Source organism: Alternaria burnsii (assembly GCF_013036055.1).
Source record: "Alternaria burnsii strain CBS107.38 chromosome Unknown 752, whole genome shotgun sequence".
In the NCBI taxonomy this organism is placed as follows: Eukaryota; Fungi; Ascomycota; class Dothideomycetes; order Pleosporales; family Pleosporaceae; genus Alternaria; species Alternaria burnsii.
In genome coordinates, this window is record NW_024066114.1 from 945,922 (window position 1) to 959,289 (window position 13,368).

At 53.2% G+C, this 13,368-nt stretch overlaps 2 protein-coding genes across 2 annotated transcripts; both read left to right on the forward strand.

Moving 5' to 3' along the window:
- Positions 1-137: 137 nt before the first annotated feature.
- On the forward strand, positions 138-2,763 carry GT037_006416 (uncharacterized protein; the record flags this gene model as incomplete). The annotated part of the gene is made up of 8 exons (XM_038931463.1): positions 138-147; positions 229-246; positions 318-366; positions 434-527; positions 582-1,742; positions 1,791-1,971; positions 2,313-2,401; positions 2,719-2,763. The coding sequence occupies 8 exons, from the start codon at positions 138-140 to the stop codon at positions 2,761-2,763; spliced, it is 1,647 nt and encodes a 548-aa protein (XP_038785960.1).
- An 8,170-nt stretch (positions 2,764-10,933) lies between these two features.
- Positions 10,934-12,697, forward strand: GT037_006417 (uncharacterized protein; the record flags this gene model as incomplete). Its single annotated transcript, XM_038931464.1, has 2 exons — positions 10,934-11,033; positions 11,106-12,697. The coding sequence occupies 2 exons, from the start codon at positions 10,934-10,936 to the stop codon at positions 12,695-12,697; spliced, it is 1,692 nt and encodes a 563-aa protein (XP_038785961.1).
- Positions 12,698-13,368: the final 671 nt, after the last annotated feature.

Here is a 13,368-nt window from a genome sequence, read left to right on the forward strand (position 1 = left end):
TGACATGGCAGCTGTTTGGATATACCCCACCACCCCTCACTACTAAACATACCCGGGATTTCCTCCTAGTGTGTATCTGTAGTTTGAAGAGTCTCCGGAATCTTGCATTTGCTTCTTCAGCGGGCATTTCTCCAACCATGGCGATGCGTACGTTATACAGGCTGCAACAGCTTCATTATCTCCGTACCTTCACAAAGATGAAGAGAATGCTAACTTGATAAATTGTAGAGGTCGACCTTTCCAACGGTATGCTTCCGAATCTACTACGAAATTGTTACGAATCATCCACGAATAACGACTGACAACTCGGCATGTAGCGCAGGTGATGAAGGATGAAGCGGGCAGGCCGTTTATCATTGTCAGAGAGTATGTGGGCTGCTGGGAATAGGCTTTCAGATTCCATCCGAGAAATCAGCAGCTAATTCTGGGACAGTCAAGGCAAGAAGTCGAGGCAACACGGCAACGATGCGGTCAAGTCCCACATTCTGGCGGCCAAGACGGTCGCGAACCTTGTCAAGAGCTCTCTGGTATGCAGAATTGTTGGACTCGAGAAAGTTAGAGCACTGGTTTACAACATCTAGGGACCGCGAGGACTGGACAAGATCTTGATTTCGCCCGATGGAGATATTACGGTCACAAACGACGGCGCTACCATTCTATCCCAGATGGAAATTTCCAACCACGTCGCGAAGCTGTTAGTCGAACTATCCAAATCACAAGATGACGAGATTGGCGACGGAACCACCGGTGTCGTAGTCTTGGCGGGCGCACTCCTCGAACAGGCAGCGGACCTCATCGACAAGGGTATCCACCCTATCAGGATAGCAGACGGTTACGACCAGGCTTGCGAGGTTGCTGTGGCCAAGCTGGACGAGGTCAGCGACGAGATCAACTTCTCCAAGGAGAACACGGAAGAGCTGTTCAGGGTTGCAAAGACAAGTTTGGGCAGCAAGATCGTCTCCAAGGCGCACGACCAGTTTGCCAACATCGCCGTAGATGCTGTGCTTTCAGTCGCAGATCTGGAGCGGAAAGATGTCGATTTCGAACTCATCAAGGTTGATGGCAAGGTCGGTGGATCGCTCGAGGACACATTACTTGTCAAGGGTGTCATAATAGACAAGGACTTTTCGCATCCGCAGATGCCGTCAGAGGTCAAGGACGCCAAACTCGCCATCCTCACATGCGCATTCGAGCCACCGAAGCCCAAGACCAAGCACAAGTTGGACATTACCACCGTGGAGGAGTTCAAGAAGCTACAAAACTACGAGTCAAACAAGTTCACTGAGATGATTGAGCAGATCAAGGAGACTGGCGCCAATGTGGTAATATGCCAATGGGGTTTTGACGACGAGGCCAACCACCTTCTTCTCACAAACAAGCTGCCCGCTGTACGGTGGGTAGGAGGCCCAGAGATTGAGCTGATCGCCATTGCGACCAACGGACGCATCGTACCGCGTTTCGAAGACCTCAGCGCGGAGAAGCTGGGAAGCGCAGGCATCGTTCGGGAACTGACGTTCGGAACTACACGAGACAAGATGCTGGTCATCGAGGAGTGTGCGAATACACGAGCTGTCACAGTCTTTGTTCGAGGCAGCAACAAGATGATCATCGACGAGGCCAAGCGATCGCTACACGATGCCCTCTGTGTCGTCCGAAGCTTGGTGAGAGACAACCGTATCGTATACGGCGGAGGTGCAGCGGAAGTAGCTTGCTCGCTCGCAGTCGAAGATGCGGCAGTCAAGGTAAGCACTATCGAATGCGAATGCGGGACGGCGACTTACATTTTACAGAGCCCCGGTATTGAGCAATACGCGATGCGCGCCTTTGCTGATGCCCTTGACGCAGTGCCCATGGCCCTGGCTGAGAACTCCGGTCTCAGCCCCATCGAAACCCTCGCTAACATCAAGTCCCGACAAGCCAAGGAGAAGAACTTCAGGTTGGGCGTCGACTGCATGCAGACGGGAAGTAACGGTAAGTGCCCTTCTCGTTTGTTGTTATCTAGCAATATTCCCCACGTCTCTTTGTATTATTCCCATGTGCCTCACCGCTATCAAGCATAGCTGCATTACGGACTCTTCCCGGGAGACCCGAGACCCGTGTTGCATACAACTTGCCGCATCCAACGCCCCCGTGGGGTGGGGTGTGTCCCCCCACGCGCCGCTACTTGCTGCGCTGGCACGAACGCAACTACAAGTGGAGATGAGCAGGAGTCATCTGAGACCTTCCCTATGCTGTCACTGTTATGCACAACGTCATGGGCCACATTGGTGGCTGGACTATCGAAGATCGTGCTAACGTGGCGTTATTCGCAGACATGAAGGAACACTTTGTGATCGATCCTTTGATCTCAAAGAGGCAACAACTGTTGCTCGCTACACAGCTGTGCCGTATGGTACTTAAGGTAAGTACCGTAACTTTCCTCCCTTGTTTCGTAACATATGGTCGCTTGTTGCACCGCACGCTACTTGGTGTTACTCCCTTTCCCGCCATCCCTTCCGCATTTCCCTCCCGTTCGTGCTACCTCGCTTTGCTCGACTTCCTCCCTTGCATTCTTTCTCTGGATCGAAGGCACGGTCGAGGAAGCGGGGAGGCGAGACCAAAGAAACACAGGTCTTTGTGTGCGGGTTTGCATTGTTCGTTACACACCATCACTTTGTGTTACACCGATTATCTTGACCGCCGGTATTGCTTGCGAGTAAAACTAACAACGCCGCACAGATCAACAATGTAATCATCGCTGGAAACGACGACCAGGATTTCTAGACGCCACCACGCCGTACCCGTCATACTGATTGATATGTGCCTGAGCGATGGGCGCAAGTAGCAAACGAAGCGCAAGGGCATGTTGGATGGCAACGTAAAGAAATCATGTCTAGGGCGTTGATACCCATAGACTATTCAAAGTAAAATCAATACAAGCATCCTGATGCCATCATGTGCCTTGAATAGCATAGAGTCCTGTTGAGAACGTGTCACTGCAGCATAATAAAGCCATCACCACATCTTTGCAGCAGAATGGTCCTTCGCGACATGAAATGAATCCTCCGATCCTACAATCAGAAGGGGCTCCGCATGCAAATCACAAATCCTTCTTCCCACGATGCGAACGCATTCCACACGTATGCATTTGCATATCCGTTTGTCTGTTAAACATATCCTCCAATCGCCATCTAACCATGCGTCATTCAGTACTCGACGGAATTGCTCAAATCGGCGTCCACTCCTGCGCTCTTTTGTATCAGAATCCTGTCATTTGTCAACTCTGCGTTCAACTTCTATATTGCATGCCATAGTGTGGCCATTCACAACCTCAGCTAAATATTGAAGTTGATCTTGGACTCAGCGAGCAATAGGATGACGAATTGTAGGAGCTCATCCATGTTCGTCATGACCTAGCCTTCAGCTTATCCAGGACTTGAGAATCTTCTACTCCACAGCAACAACAATAATACAAATTGGTGAACCTTCCTCTGAGATCCAAGAACTTGTTTTTGTCGAACACATGAAATCTACGAACAGAAACGAGACGCCGGACACAGTGTGTTGACTTCCCCAACAACTGACAACGTTTTTCTTTTGCAGATACATCTAGACGCTGTCACGTTCATGCTTTATTAGACCGGATTACGCCAAGAACGGTAGTTGACTTCAACGACATTACCGCTAAACTCAAGGCAGGTTTTCCATTGAGGTTTTTGTATGTTTTGAACTTTCTCTTTACCTCAAAAAAAAACCAGTCATGTTGTCTCAAGAGCTTGGTTATGATTATGCTGCACTATCTCATCGCTCATGCTCGCTTCTAACCTTAGCGACCCGGTAAATCTCCTCAGTAGCGCAAACTCTCTTACAGTGAGGAGCAAGCGGTGGTTGTTTCTTGCGGTAACATCCGTCATGCATGTAGGAACACGAGAGAAGGGCTGAGCTAGCTGCTGCAGGGGGCGTTTACTAATAGGTTGTGTTGGTGTTGCTGAGACGGGCGATAGAAGGCTCGGGATGTGGAGAGAGATCTTGGCCTCAGCTGAAGGACGGGTGAGAGTGTTGTTGGCAATATTGGCGGGTAGGTAGTGGATGATACTGTGCCATGTTCTACTTCTGCGTAGGAAGAATGTAGATCCCGTGTCCATCACATGTTGTCTCGTCGTAGGTAGCGAAGCTAGCTTCACCACCCACCACTTATGCTCGAAGACCAGGTGATGTCTCAAGCACTTGAAACAAACCACAACTTCAAGCTTTTCTGTTTTCAGAACGATCGCTTCTCTCTTTCTCTGAAACCACGTCATTTTTCTTGATTCAGCCTATAACAAACCGCAACTATGCCTGTGCTTAGCTGCATGGAGAATATGCTGTACGTATATTTACGCGATCGCCCTGGGATTCAGGCACGCGCCCAAGTCCCATAAACACCCAGGATCTGGGTCTAATCTACCCCTACACGGAGGATCGAGGATCAATGTTGACGCAAAGCCGCGTACCGGAAGCGCGTGACAAGAATATCCCTGGACAAGGGGTATCGTATCGATATTGAAAACGCGCATGAACATAACAATAGCAACATAGGTGATATAGCTATGCGCACCAATTTCAAGGCAAACGTAACATACAAGGGCCGAATATGCGCAATCACAGCACAGAAACGAAGCAAGAATAATGGTGATAGTGTTCCACGTGAGAATATTTGGAAACGTGGCCACGGACAAATGGAGAATCAACTGTGGCAGGTGACAGATTCTACCTGACTGCGCCCGACATGTCAGCCTGTTCGAGAGGCTGTGGCGAAGATCTGGGGCTGATATGCGGGGAGTGGGGATGGGGTCTCCGGCTTGGCTGAAGGATGATAGTGACGACGATGCTGACTCGAGCGGAAGAACGTTTCGCTCGTCTGACTTTTGTCTCCGTGCTGTACGACGCGACAGAGTCATCTGCCGCAGTAAGCGTAGCCTGAGCTCTCGCTCGCTAAACGCAAGGCGATAATATCATCTTCCGCTCCGTCCCTTCCCTTCCCTCACCGTTAGCCAACCAGCCGATTGCCGTCTACCGTCTGACATCAGCATCATATCTCGCTGTGAGCCCCATATTCCGAGACTCGTCACGAGATAAGCGGCAGCGTGGGAGGAAGCCTAGCATGTGATATTTCAAGGGCTATAACGTCGAATCAACATAACAAACGCACATCAAGATATGATACCGCGATACGAAACGAAGGCATGCAAGCACCGGTGAAAGCAGGGCATGCAGGACCACGCGACGACGTTTGTCTGGGGTAAATCGCGGGATGCATATACGGAGTTTACGGAACAGAACAGAAGAGGAAGGCATCGACCGAGGGAGTGCTCAATGATGACAAGAACTACTTGTCTTGAGCTTCTCATAGGCATAGGCATAGGCATAAAATTGATGACAAGTAGTGGGACAAAGCTGACGGATCTTTCCAGGACGTGGGATTTAACATCGCGTTTGATTAAGGTTGTGTTGTTGGTGGTGCTACAGCAGGCAGACTGCGTGATCGAAATCGCACTTTTGGTGCGACACACCGCCAAAGACACGCACGGGGGACTTGATCAAAAGCTTGGAGCCGAAAGTCTCGCTTGCGTCTATTACCTAGTTGGAAAGTGATGGTGGCTGGAAACGTTGTAAGAAAAGCTGGCGACTTGATAGGCTGGGTAATTGGAATTTATCCATAAACTATAAACCAGCAGCAATCACGGGAGAGGAAACCATGCCACTCGGACCGAGAACGACCGTTGCATTCAGGTTCCTGCCGATGGTCTTGGTCGGACTCGGGCCGTGTGATAAAGTACTTTGGATGTACATGTGATTGTGTGATGAGTTGTCGGGCGTAATCCATGGGTTGTGCTGAGATGATACGGCAGTTGCGTTGTTAGGCTTGAATTGGTTACTTGTATATCCAGGTGTTACACAGAGATATTTGTGTGTGCGATGGTATCATGATCTTCATAAGCTACGTGCTTGAATGTTGGTATCATAATTCAGAACCTGCTCCATTTCTGGCGGTGAGCGGCAGGCCGTAATCCCGTTGTGACGCTGCAGTGCTCCAGATATACTCGTACAACCATAAAGTGAGACCTTGAGATCGAGATTGGAACCTGGGATCAGCATTTGTGTCCCGACAATACGGTCAAAGGCCCTAGCTGGCTGGGTGGAATAATATTTAATCTGGGAGCGGGTACATCAGCGCAGGCTGACCACACCTCGAGCTCAAAGTAGATCCTGCACTGTAAGCGCGGTCGGTAGGACGAGATAAATGAAGACGTGCAGATGACGGTCAGCACGCAGTGCTACCGAACCAGACTTGGAACTGGGAACCACAAGCCCGGGACGGGTGAAAGAGCCTCGACAACAGCCTCTTTCTGCCGAAGATTGCAACTGCCATGTCCGGGACGTTATTTTGGAGATTTTCAAGACGCTCTGTAAGCTAACACTCAAGGCATAAACCGGTTGTACAAGAGTAAGGAAGGGTTACCACAGAGGGTAAGCTGCGGGCTGAAGGAGTTGCAACCTGGATTGCAATCCCCATGGCGTCTCCAGACTTTGTCCACGGCTCGACCGATACGCTAACTCAGGTGGGAGTCGGAAAGAGGACACATACAGGGTGTAGCCCCAATGCAGAAGGTCGAACAAGATAGCCGTTAGCGAAAGAAGCTGTCACAATCCTACGGGAAAACATCGCAAATCGACGACTATCCATTCGCCCGTTACAAAAAAGATTGCTAAGATATCAGACATGCATTTGCTTTTGCAGAGTATCACCCCCATCATTGGTTTCAGGTACGGTCTCATGAGCAATAAGCCGGCCCGTTTGTCGCTCCAGAATCTTGCGACGGGAAAAGGGCATTCGATTTGGATAAGCTACGATAAGCATGCACACGTGGGAGGTGTATACACCACACGGCGTTCGCCAAGCAGGGGGCGTGGCCATGTGAACTTGACGTCGACCGGGGTAATGAGCCTGGAAGACTGTCGTTGGTCTCTCTGAACCTTCGCTCCGAAGTGCGGGATACTAGGTCGACTTTGCACCGAAATCTAACAGATGAATGACTTTGCTTGTGATCTTCGGCGGGAATACCGGAGCCTGAGTCCGTTTGATGTTGCGTTGCCATCGGTGACCGGCGAGACGTCCGGATATCCTCTGGTTGGTTATCAGTGCGGAGGTGGACGATGCGACGTCCTCGTGCTTGCACGCGTGGGATGCCTGCGCGTCGGGCCCCACCGCCAGGCACTGGGGAACGTGTTGCTGCTTTGGGCACCCACGACACCTCGTTCAGGCAATCGACGATACTGAAAACGCGCCAGAATGAAGACCCGACTCACTGGAAATGAGGATTAATTTCTCCAATGTTATTTGTTGGGCGCAACGTCCGCTCCGCAGGGCCGCACAAGGCCCATACGATTCGTGCAAAATCCCTCATGTCGATTCGTGCAAGAGAGCGGAAACCAGCATTAAGTTCCCCCCGTACGCTAAAGATGTGATAGAAGCGACAGGACAGGCAAATCTTCCTATCCCTTCTGACAGTGAGGTTTCAGTAAGATTCCGTGGCATCGCACTGGCCGCCGACGCCTCGGCTAATCATTGCAACGAGCAGCACATGTGAGCGTGAGCACGTTTTTGCGGTTGATTGGACAAAAAGACCTAGAGAACCGCCGCCCATTATTGTGGGACGTGAGTAGGAGGATGCGCGATCCAGGGGGTATCAAGAAAGTGCGGAGACAGTGAGTGCGCGACACGGAGCATGATCACAGCATAGGACGGAACGCTGAGCGCAATGCTATTAAGGCCAACCGACGCAACAGCCGGTGGTTGCAAGCCAGACGATTGGTGCTCCGTGGTGACAGCCACGCGACGCCTGCGGGCAGCGGGTGCACGCCCCGGACCCGATATGGCTAGTCTAGGCGTGGTATCCAGGCTGTCGGGCCTCCATCTCCAGTGTCCGGTAGAGTGGCACTGTCAAGCCTCTATGGTGAGTGCAGTAATGTTCTTTGTACACTCGGTGTGGATAGTGTGGGTTGTATGCGAGATCGATATGTGCAGCGCGTGTCGGCTATCTCTGGGCCTGTTTGCAGTGCGGAAGAGCCGTATGTCGAAGAGACAGACATAATGTACCGAGATCGTTTGCCGTTCAGCATGTGACGAGTAATCAAACAGCGATCGATTGTCCGGCACTTGTCAAAATCACGGATGGCAGACTGGTAGCTCCTCCAGGCGCAGATACGAGGGCTCATCTCAGCAGGTGGCTGACGGAGACGATCGTTTCTATTCTGCTCGTAAACGTAAAAGAGTAATAGATGGGTAGACGTGTCGGAACGGGCAGTGTTTAAGCCCAACAGCATGTGTTTTGCGCTCCGACCTTTGCTCGCATACCGATTAATTGTGTGCCACAGTTGCCATATGCGCTTCCGTGCTTGCTGTAGGGAGAAAAGCAAGGGGTGAAATCAAAACCCAGGCAGCTTGGCAGGCGTCACTGCTTGCACTGTCGTGATCTGGGGTACAGTCGTCGTCTGCTCATGACCAAGGCAGTTCGACTTTAGGTCATGATACTGCATGCATGCAGCCTCGGAGCAACGAAAGGTGGTTGCGACTAATGCGAACATCGATTACACGTTTGGTCGATCGCATAGTCGTACCAGATTTGAGCGCGGTGAATCCCATCGCGATGAACGGATGGAGGTAGAGCCTAATGGTAGTTGACGATTGTATGGAGATCGTGAGAAAAAGCACGCGACAATGGTGAAGGGCCCACGGTCCGGGGAACTAGCGTTCAGCTCTACGCCATATCACGAGCGAACGACTTGGAGGGAGCGTGGCCCCGTACTTCCCCCTACTGACGTTTGTTCTTTGGACCAAAAAGCGCTGTGCATATGTAATGTGCAGTCGATGCATCGTGAACCTAGTGTGGCTTACAGGAGCGGCAACCGGTTGGCTAAGGCAGAGCGACAGGCACTCGACGGTCCAGTGCCACGTAGAGTTGTAGCTGCCGGTGTACAACTCATGAAACAGACATCACGCCGCATTCAGCGATAACGTGCGGTCGCACATGATGCTTTTGCGGCTTGGTGATTCGGCAGCCGCCCCAGATGACCTCGAGAGATTGCCGTGTACTGGACTGACGTAGCAGAGCAGCCAACTTGGTAGTTACTGGAGGACAAGTGGGCGCACAGTGCACCTTAGCACAGGGTACCTGTCACTACCCCAAACTCTGGAGCGGATTATCTGGGGTAGTTGGCATGTCTCAAAGGTATCGAGGACAGCACTTTAACCAGGTGGCCACCGGGCTTGTACCGCATGGTCTGGCATCCTTGCGAATAACCAACGCATCTAGGAACCTAGCGAACAATGGCTTGCGGATTCACATAACCAGTGCAGCGTTGGTGGTAGGCGGTAAAATTCGCAACCGCAGAGACAAAGGCGGAGTTGTCCACACCGAAAGCAGCCATGTCACCAGAACTTGCAGAGGCTGTTCTTGACCGCCACGGAAGAATTGAAAGGACCCCGTGTTGCCCAACCCCAGTGCGGGGGATTTGCGCAGACAGTACGTATGACAAAATGATGGAAGCAGAAAGCGGAAAACAAGGCTGTCGCGGAGGGAAAGTACTTTCTGTTCTCGACGGTGCTAAACTGCTCGTGAGGCTGTCTAGCTGGTGTGGACAGTCGGATTGACTCAGGGTCCAAGAGGCACAGCCATGGCGACGAGGGCAGGCACATGCGCAGCTGGAGGGCCAGAATCGTGCAGGGGTAGGGTGTCGGAAGAGGCGAGTTAGGGAAAAGAAGCGCCAGCGGAAGTTTTCAGCTGCTTCCGCGAACGCTAGAAGGGATTGGGCAAGCATCGTCACATGGCGTGCATAGCTTTTCGAAACGGCTTAGTTAGCGGTATTGTATTGCGGCGGCGTAACTTTCTCTCTGCAGTGCTTCCAAGGTTCACAGGCAGGTGACTGTTAATCATGTCTGGTGCACCGGATCCGCCAGCAGCAACAATGCAGCGCAACCAGTCAGCCAGAGGGGGGCAGACCAAGGAAGGCATCAACTGCGGCGCCGAAGCGTGGTCGTCAGGTCAGCATAGCATTGCCCCGATGGCCTCGATGTCAGTGGCATGAATCTTGAGACAGGCGGAACAGAGACAGCGAGTCAGGGCAGCAGTGTTCTGGAAGTACCAGGAGGATTGCAGGGGGGCACGGCCGTGTTGTTGGATCATGTGCGTCCCCACGCCCAGGCCATTCACCACGCGGGCGGCGACGTAGGGAAGGCTGCGGTGGCAACGAGGCGCTCGATGCGACAAGTTGTAGCCGGCGGTGGTGGAGTGGACAGCAAAAGGTGGGCTTGATATGGGGGAATGACGAGGGGGACTCAGGCCACGAGCGTCGCAGAGACTGACTGCTCGGATCCATGGTAGACTCTGGACTTACTGTTAAGATCGGGCAAAGAGCGGTAGAATGGCCGCAACATGGATCATGGCTCGACGAAATTCAAATGAGCCGGAACTGCCCCGGGGGTTGTGTCTAGGGCTAGGAGGTGGCAGGGATCAGGAAGGTGCAGGGTGTGAGGCCTAGTGTGGGTGCCCATCGCGCCTTCCATGTCGGCCCAGAGCCCACCCCTGTCATGCTGGCGCACACCAGTAGAGCGGGCTTTGGCTTTATACATACCAGACTCCACTCCCACCTACATGCTCTCTGTATCCTACCCTACCCGCTTGACGACCACGTCCACAACCGCCGCTCTCTTGGAACCACACATAGCCCCATATCCACATACACGTATACACACTGTCTATCCATGTATCTGCCAGTGCTGTAGCAACGCCGGCATTCCCTCTGCTCGGCAACTGTCTCTCCATTGACGCAATCGGAACCTCACCGTCTCTGACGCAAGCGGAGCCACCGTTATCGATATCACACCCCCAGCCCTCGACACACAAGACCCAAAATGCCTCTCCGCGCAGAACGGCCCATAGTGCGCGTCGAGCACAGCTCCATGCGCACCATCGAAACCCGCAGCACCGAGAACCTGTTCGGCCTCTGGTCTGGTGAGTGATATGCACGAGCATGTGCAGTGCACATGCAGCGGCATGTGAATGGCTACTAACTCGGCCTGACAGTCTTTGCAAGATGCTCGCCCGCCATGGAAGACGGCAAACGCTATGAGAACATGGCCTGGCGGCTGTGGTCCCGTGAGACCTTCTGCTGCCAGCCCGACCCTGTGGCTGCTCCCCAGTGGGCCTTCCAGCGACAATTGTCCGCTAGTGCTACGGACATGCCCGAGCTGTCTACCAGCGTCGCCTCCGACGACTCCAACCTGGAAAGCGCCATCACCACGACTTCCCGAAGTGATCTCTCGGCCGACCGCCCCGACCTGCGCCGCCACGACTCTGCTACCAGCCAGGCCCGCGGCAAGCACATGACCCCCATTGGCCTCGAGAAAGTCGTCAACTCGATACAAGAGAAGAAGTTCATCGAGCCGCTGTCGCCCCTCCCAGCCCAGCTCGCCCCACCTGTAGCCGAGCAGAAGCCCGTCCAGGACAACACCACGCCACCATCTACCGCCCGCCCCATTCCCGAAGCCTCCACTTCCACCGTAGCCACCTCGGTCAGCTGCGACATCATGAGCCCTGCCGTCGGCTCCGAAGCCAGCACATCCACCGACGTGAGCGAGCACAGTGTCGTCCGCGGCTTCGAGCCCGGCCACATCTCCACCTCAGTGCGATCCAGCACCAACCTGAACCCTACCCCCATCCTCAAGAAGACGTCCAGCTTCGTTACCAAGCCGCTTCCCGCAAAGGCCGACGCCAGCAAGAAGAGGCAGCCCATGTTCACTCTCGGCGGATCCTCCGAGGAGGAGAATGGCAGCTCCTTCGAAGCCTACTCGCTTCAACGCAGCTCTCTCTCACAGCAGCTGCGCAACACTGCTCCCATGCGCAAGACTACCTCCTTCAAGAACGAGGTCAGCACGCGCACCTTCCATGACGTGTCCGAGAGCAGCGAAGCGGCCATTGAGAGCGACAGCGAAGACGACGATGTCGACGAGAGCGCCATTGAAGAGGAAGACTCCGATGAGGAGTGGGAGGATGACGACAACGAGGAGAGCGGTCCCCCCAGCGTTGCTGAGCACCGTCCTCAGTTCCCGCGTGTCGACTCGCAGGCCAACCTTACCTCCCGCCGCTCGCTTCTCACTACTGCCCTCCACCAAGGTGACCGCGCATCAGCTCTGCAAAATGCTGCATCGCGATCATCACCTGCCATCCGAAGGTCACGCACCCATACACCAAACGGACCTTCCGCCGGCAGCTCACCTCACGAGGACAGTGGCTTGATGATGCGCGAGCAAGCCTCCCGCCCAAAGCCTATCATCATGACTACCTCAAACGTCCACCCACCTGCCATGTCTCCCAAGACTACGCGCAGGAACATGCTGACCAGTGAGCTCACTGGATCGCTAAGACAAAACCTGCTGTGGGAGAGGCAGCAAAAGAATGCCACCACTAACGCGGTAGCAAAGCGCCAACAGAGCGCAGTCAACCTTCCAGCCCTCCGCCGGGCCATGACCACCGGCGACGTCAAGGGTCTAAACACCAACGAGCAACAAGCTCAAATCAGATCCACCACTTTCCGGGACGACAACAAGCCCGACAGCTCATACAACCAATTCTTTGATGGCGGAGACGCCCAAGAATACCACCGCTCCGGCTGGTAGCACAACAACATCCTTTTTTACATTTGCACTTCTAGCGGCATCTATGGTTTGGCATTGGACCAACGGCGTTTTGTCTTTCTTCACTTTAGCGGCCTTCCAGTCCCCAAATGCACTGGTCAGCCGATTCATGGGTTATGTTCCTCCCAAAATCTTCTGATACCACCAGGGCCATTGAGTAGGCCCGATGAGGCTACGAATTTCTTTCATGCAGTCATACCGGACAAAGGGTGCTTCTTGTTTTGAAGATGGGTTACGGCTCACGCCTACTTTGGTCTGTACTATCACCTGCACATGTACTTGTATCGGGCTCTTTGTCCGACCCATTATACCCCGGCATGGGAACGGCTCCGCTGAGCTGTTTGGACCATGGCATCGCCTTTGCTTGGAAGATAGCAGGTGTTGGCCTAGATACCTTAATGATAAAAAGCGGATACTTCATCATCTGAGACTTCTACAAACTGCTTGTTGTGATTGTGCGCTAGGCCGAGGTAGTTTCAAGGCCTCATCGAATGACTCTAGCTGTCAGCTGTTCCGGGGTTCGAAGGTCCCAACAAGACGCATGTTCTTACCGCTCTTCTGAACCATCCCACCGAAGCTAGTTACAAAGGAGGCGCTTATGCACGCTTTGCTGTGGCCGTCATGCAGTGCCGGATCGCACCACCGCCATAATA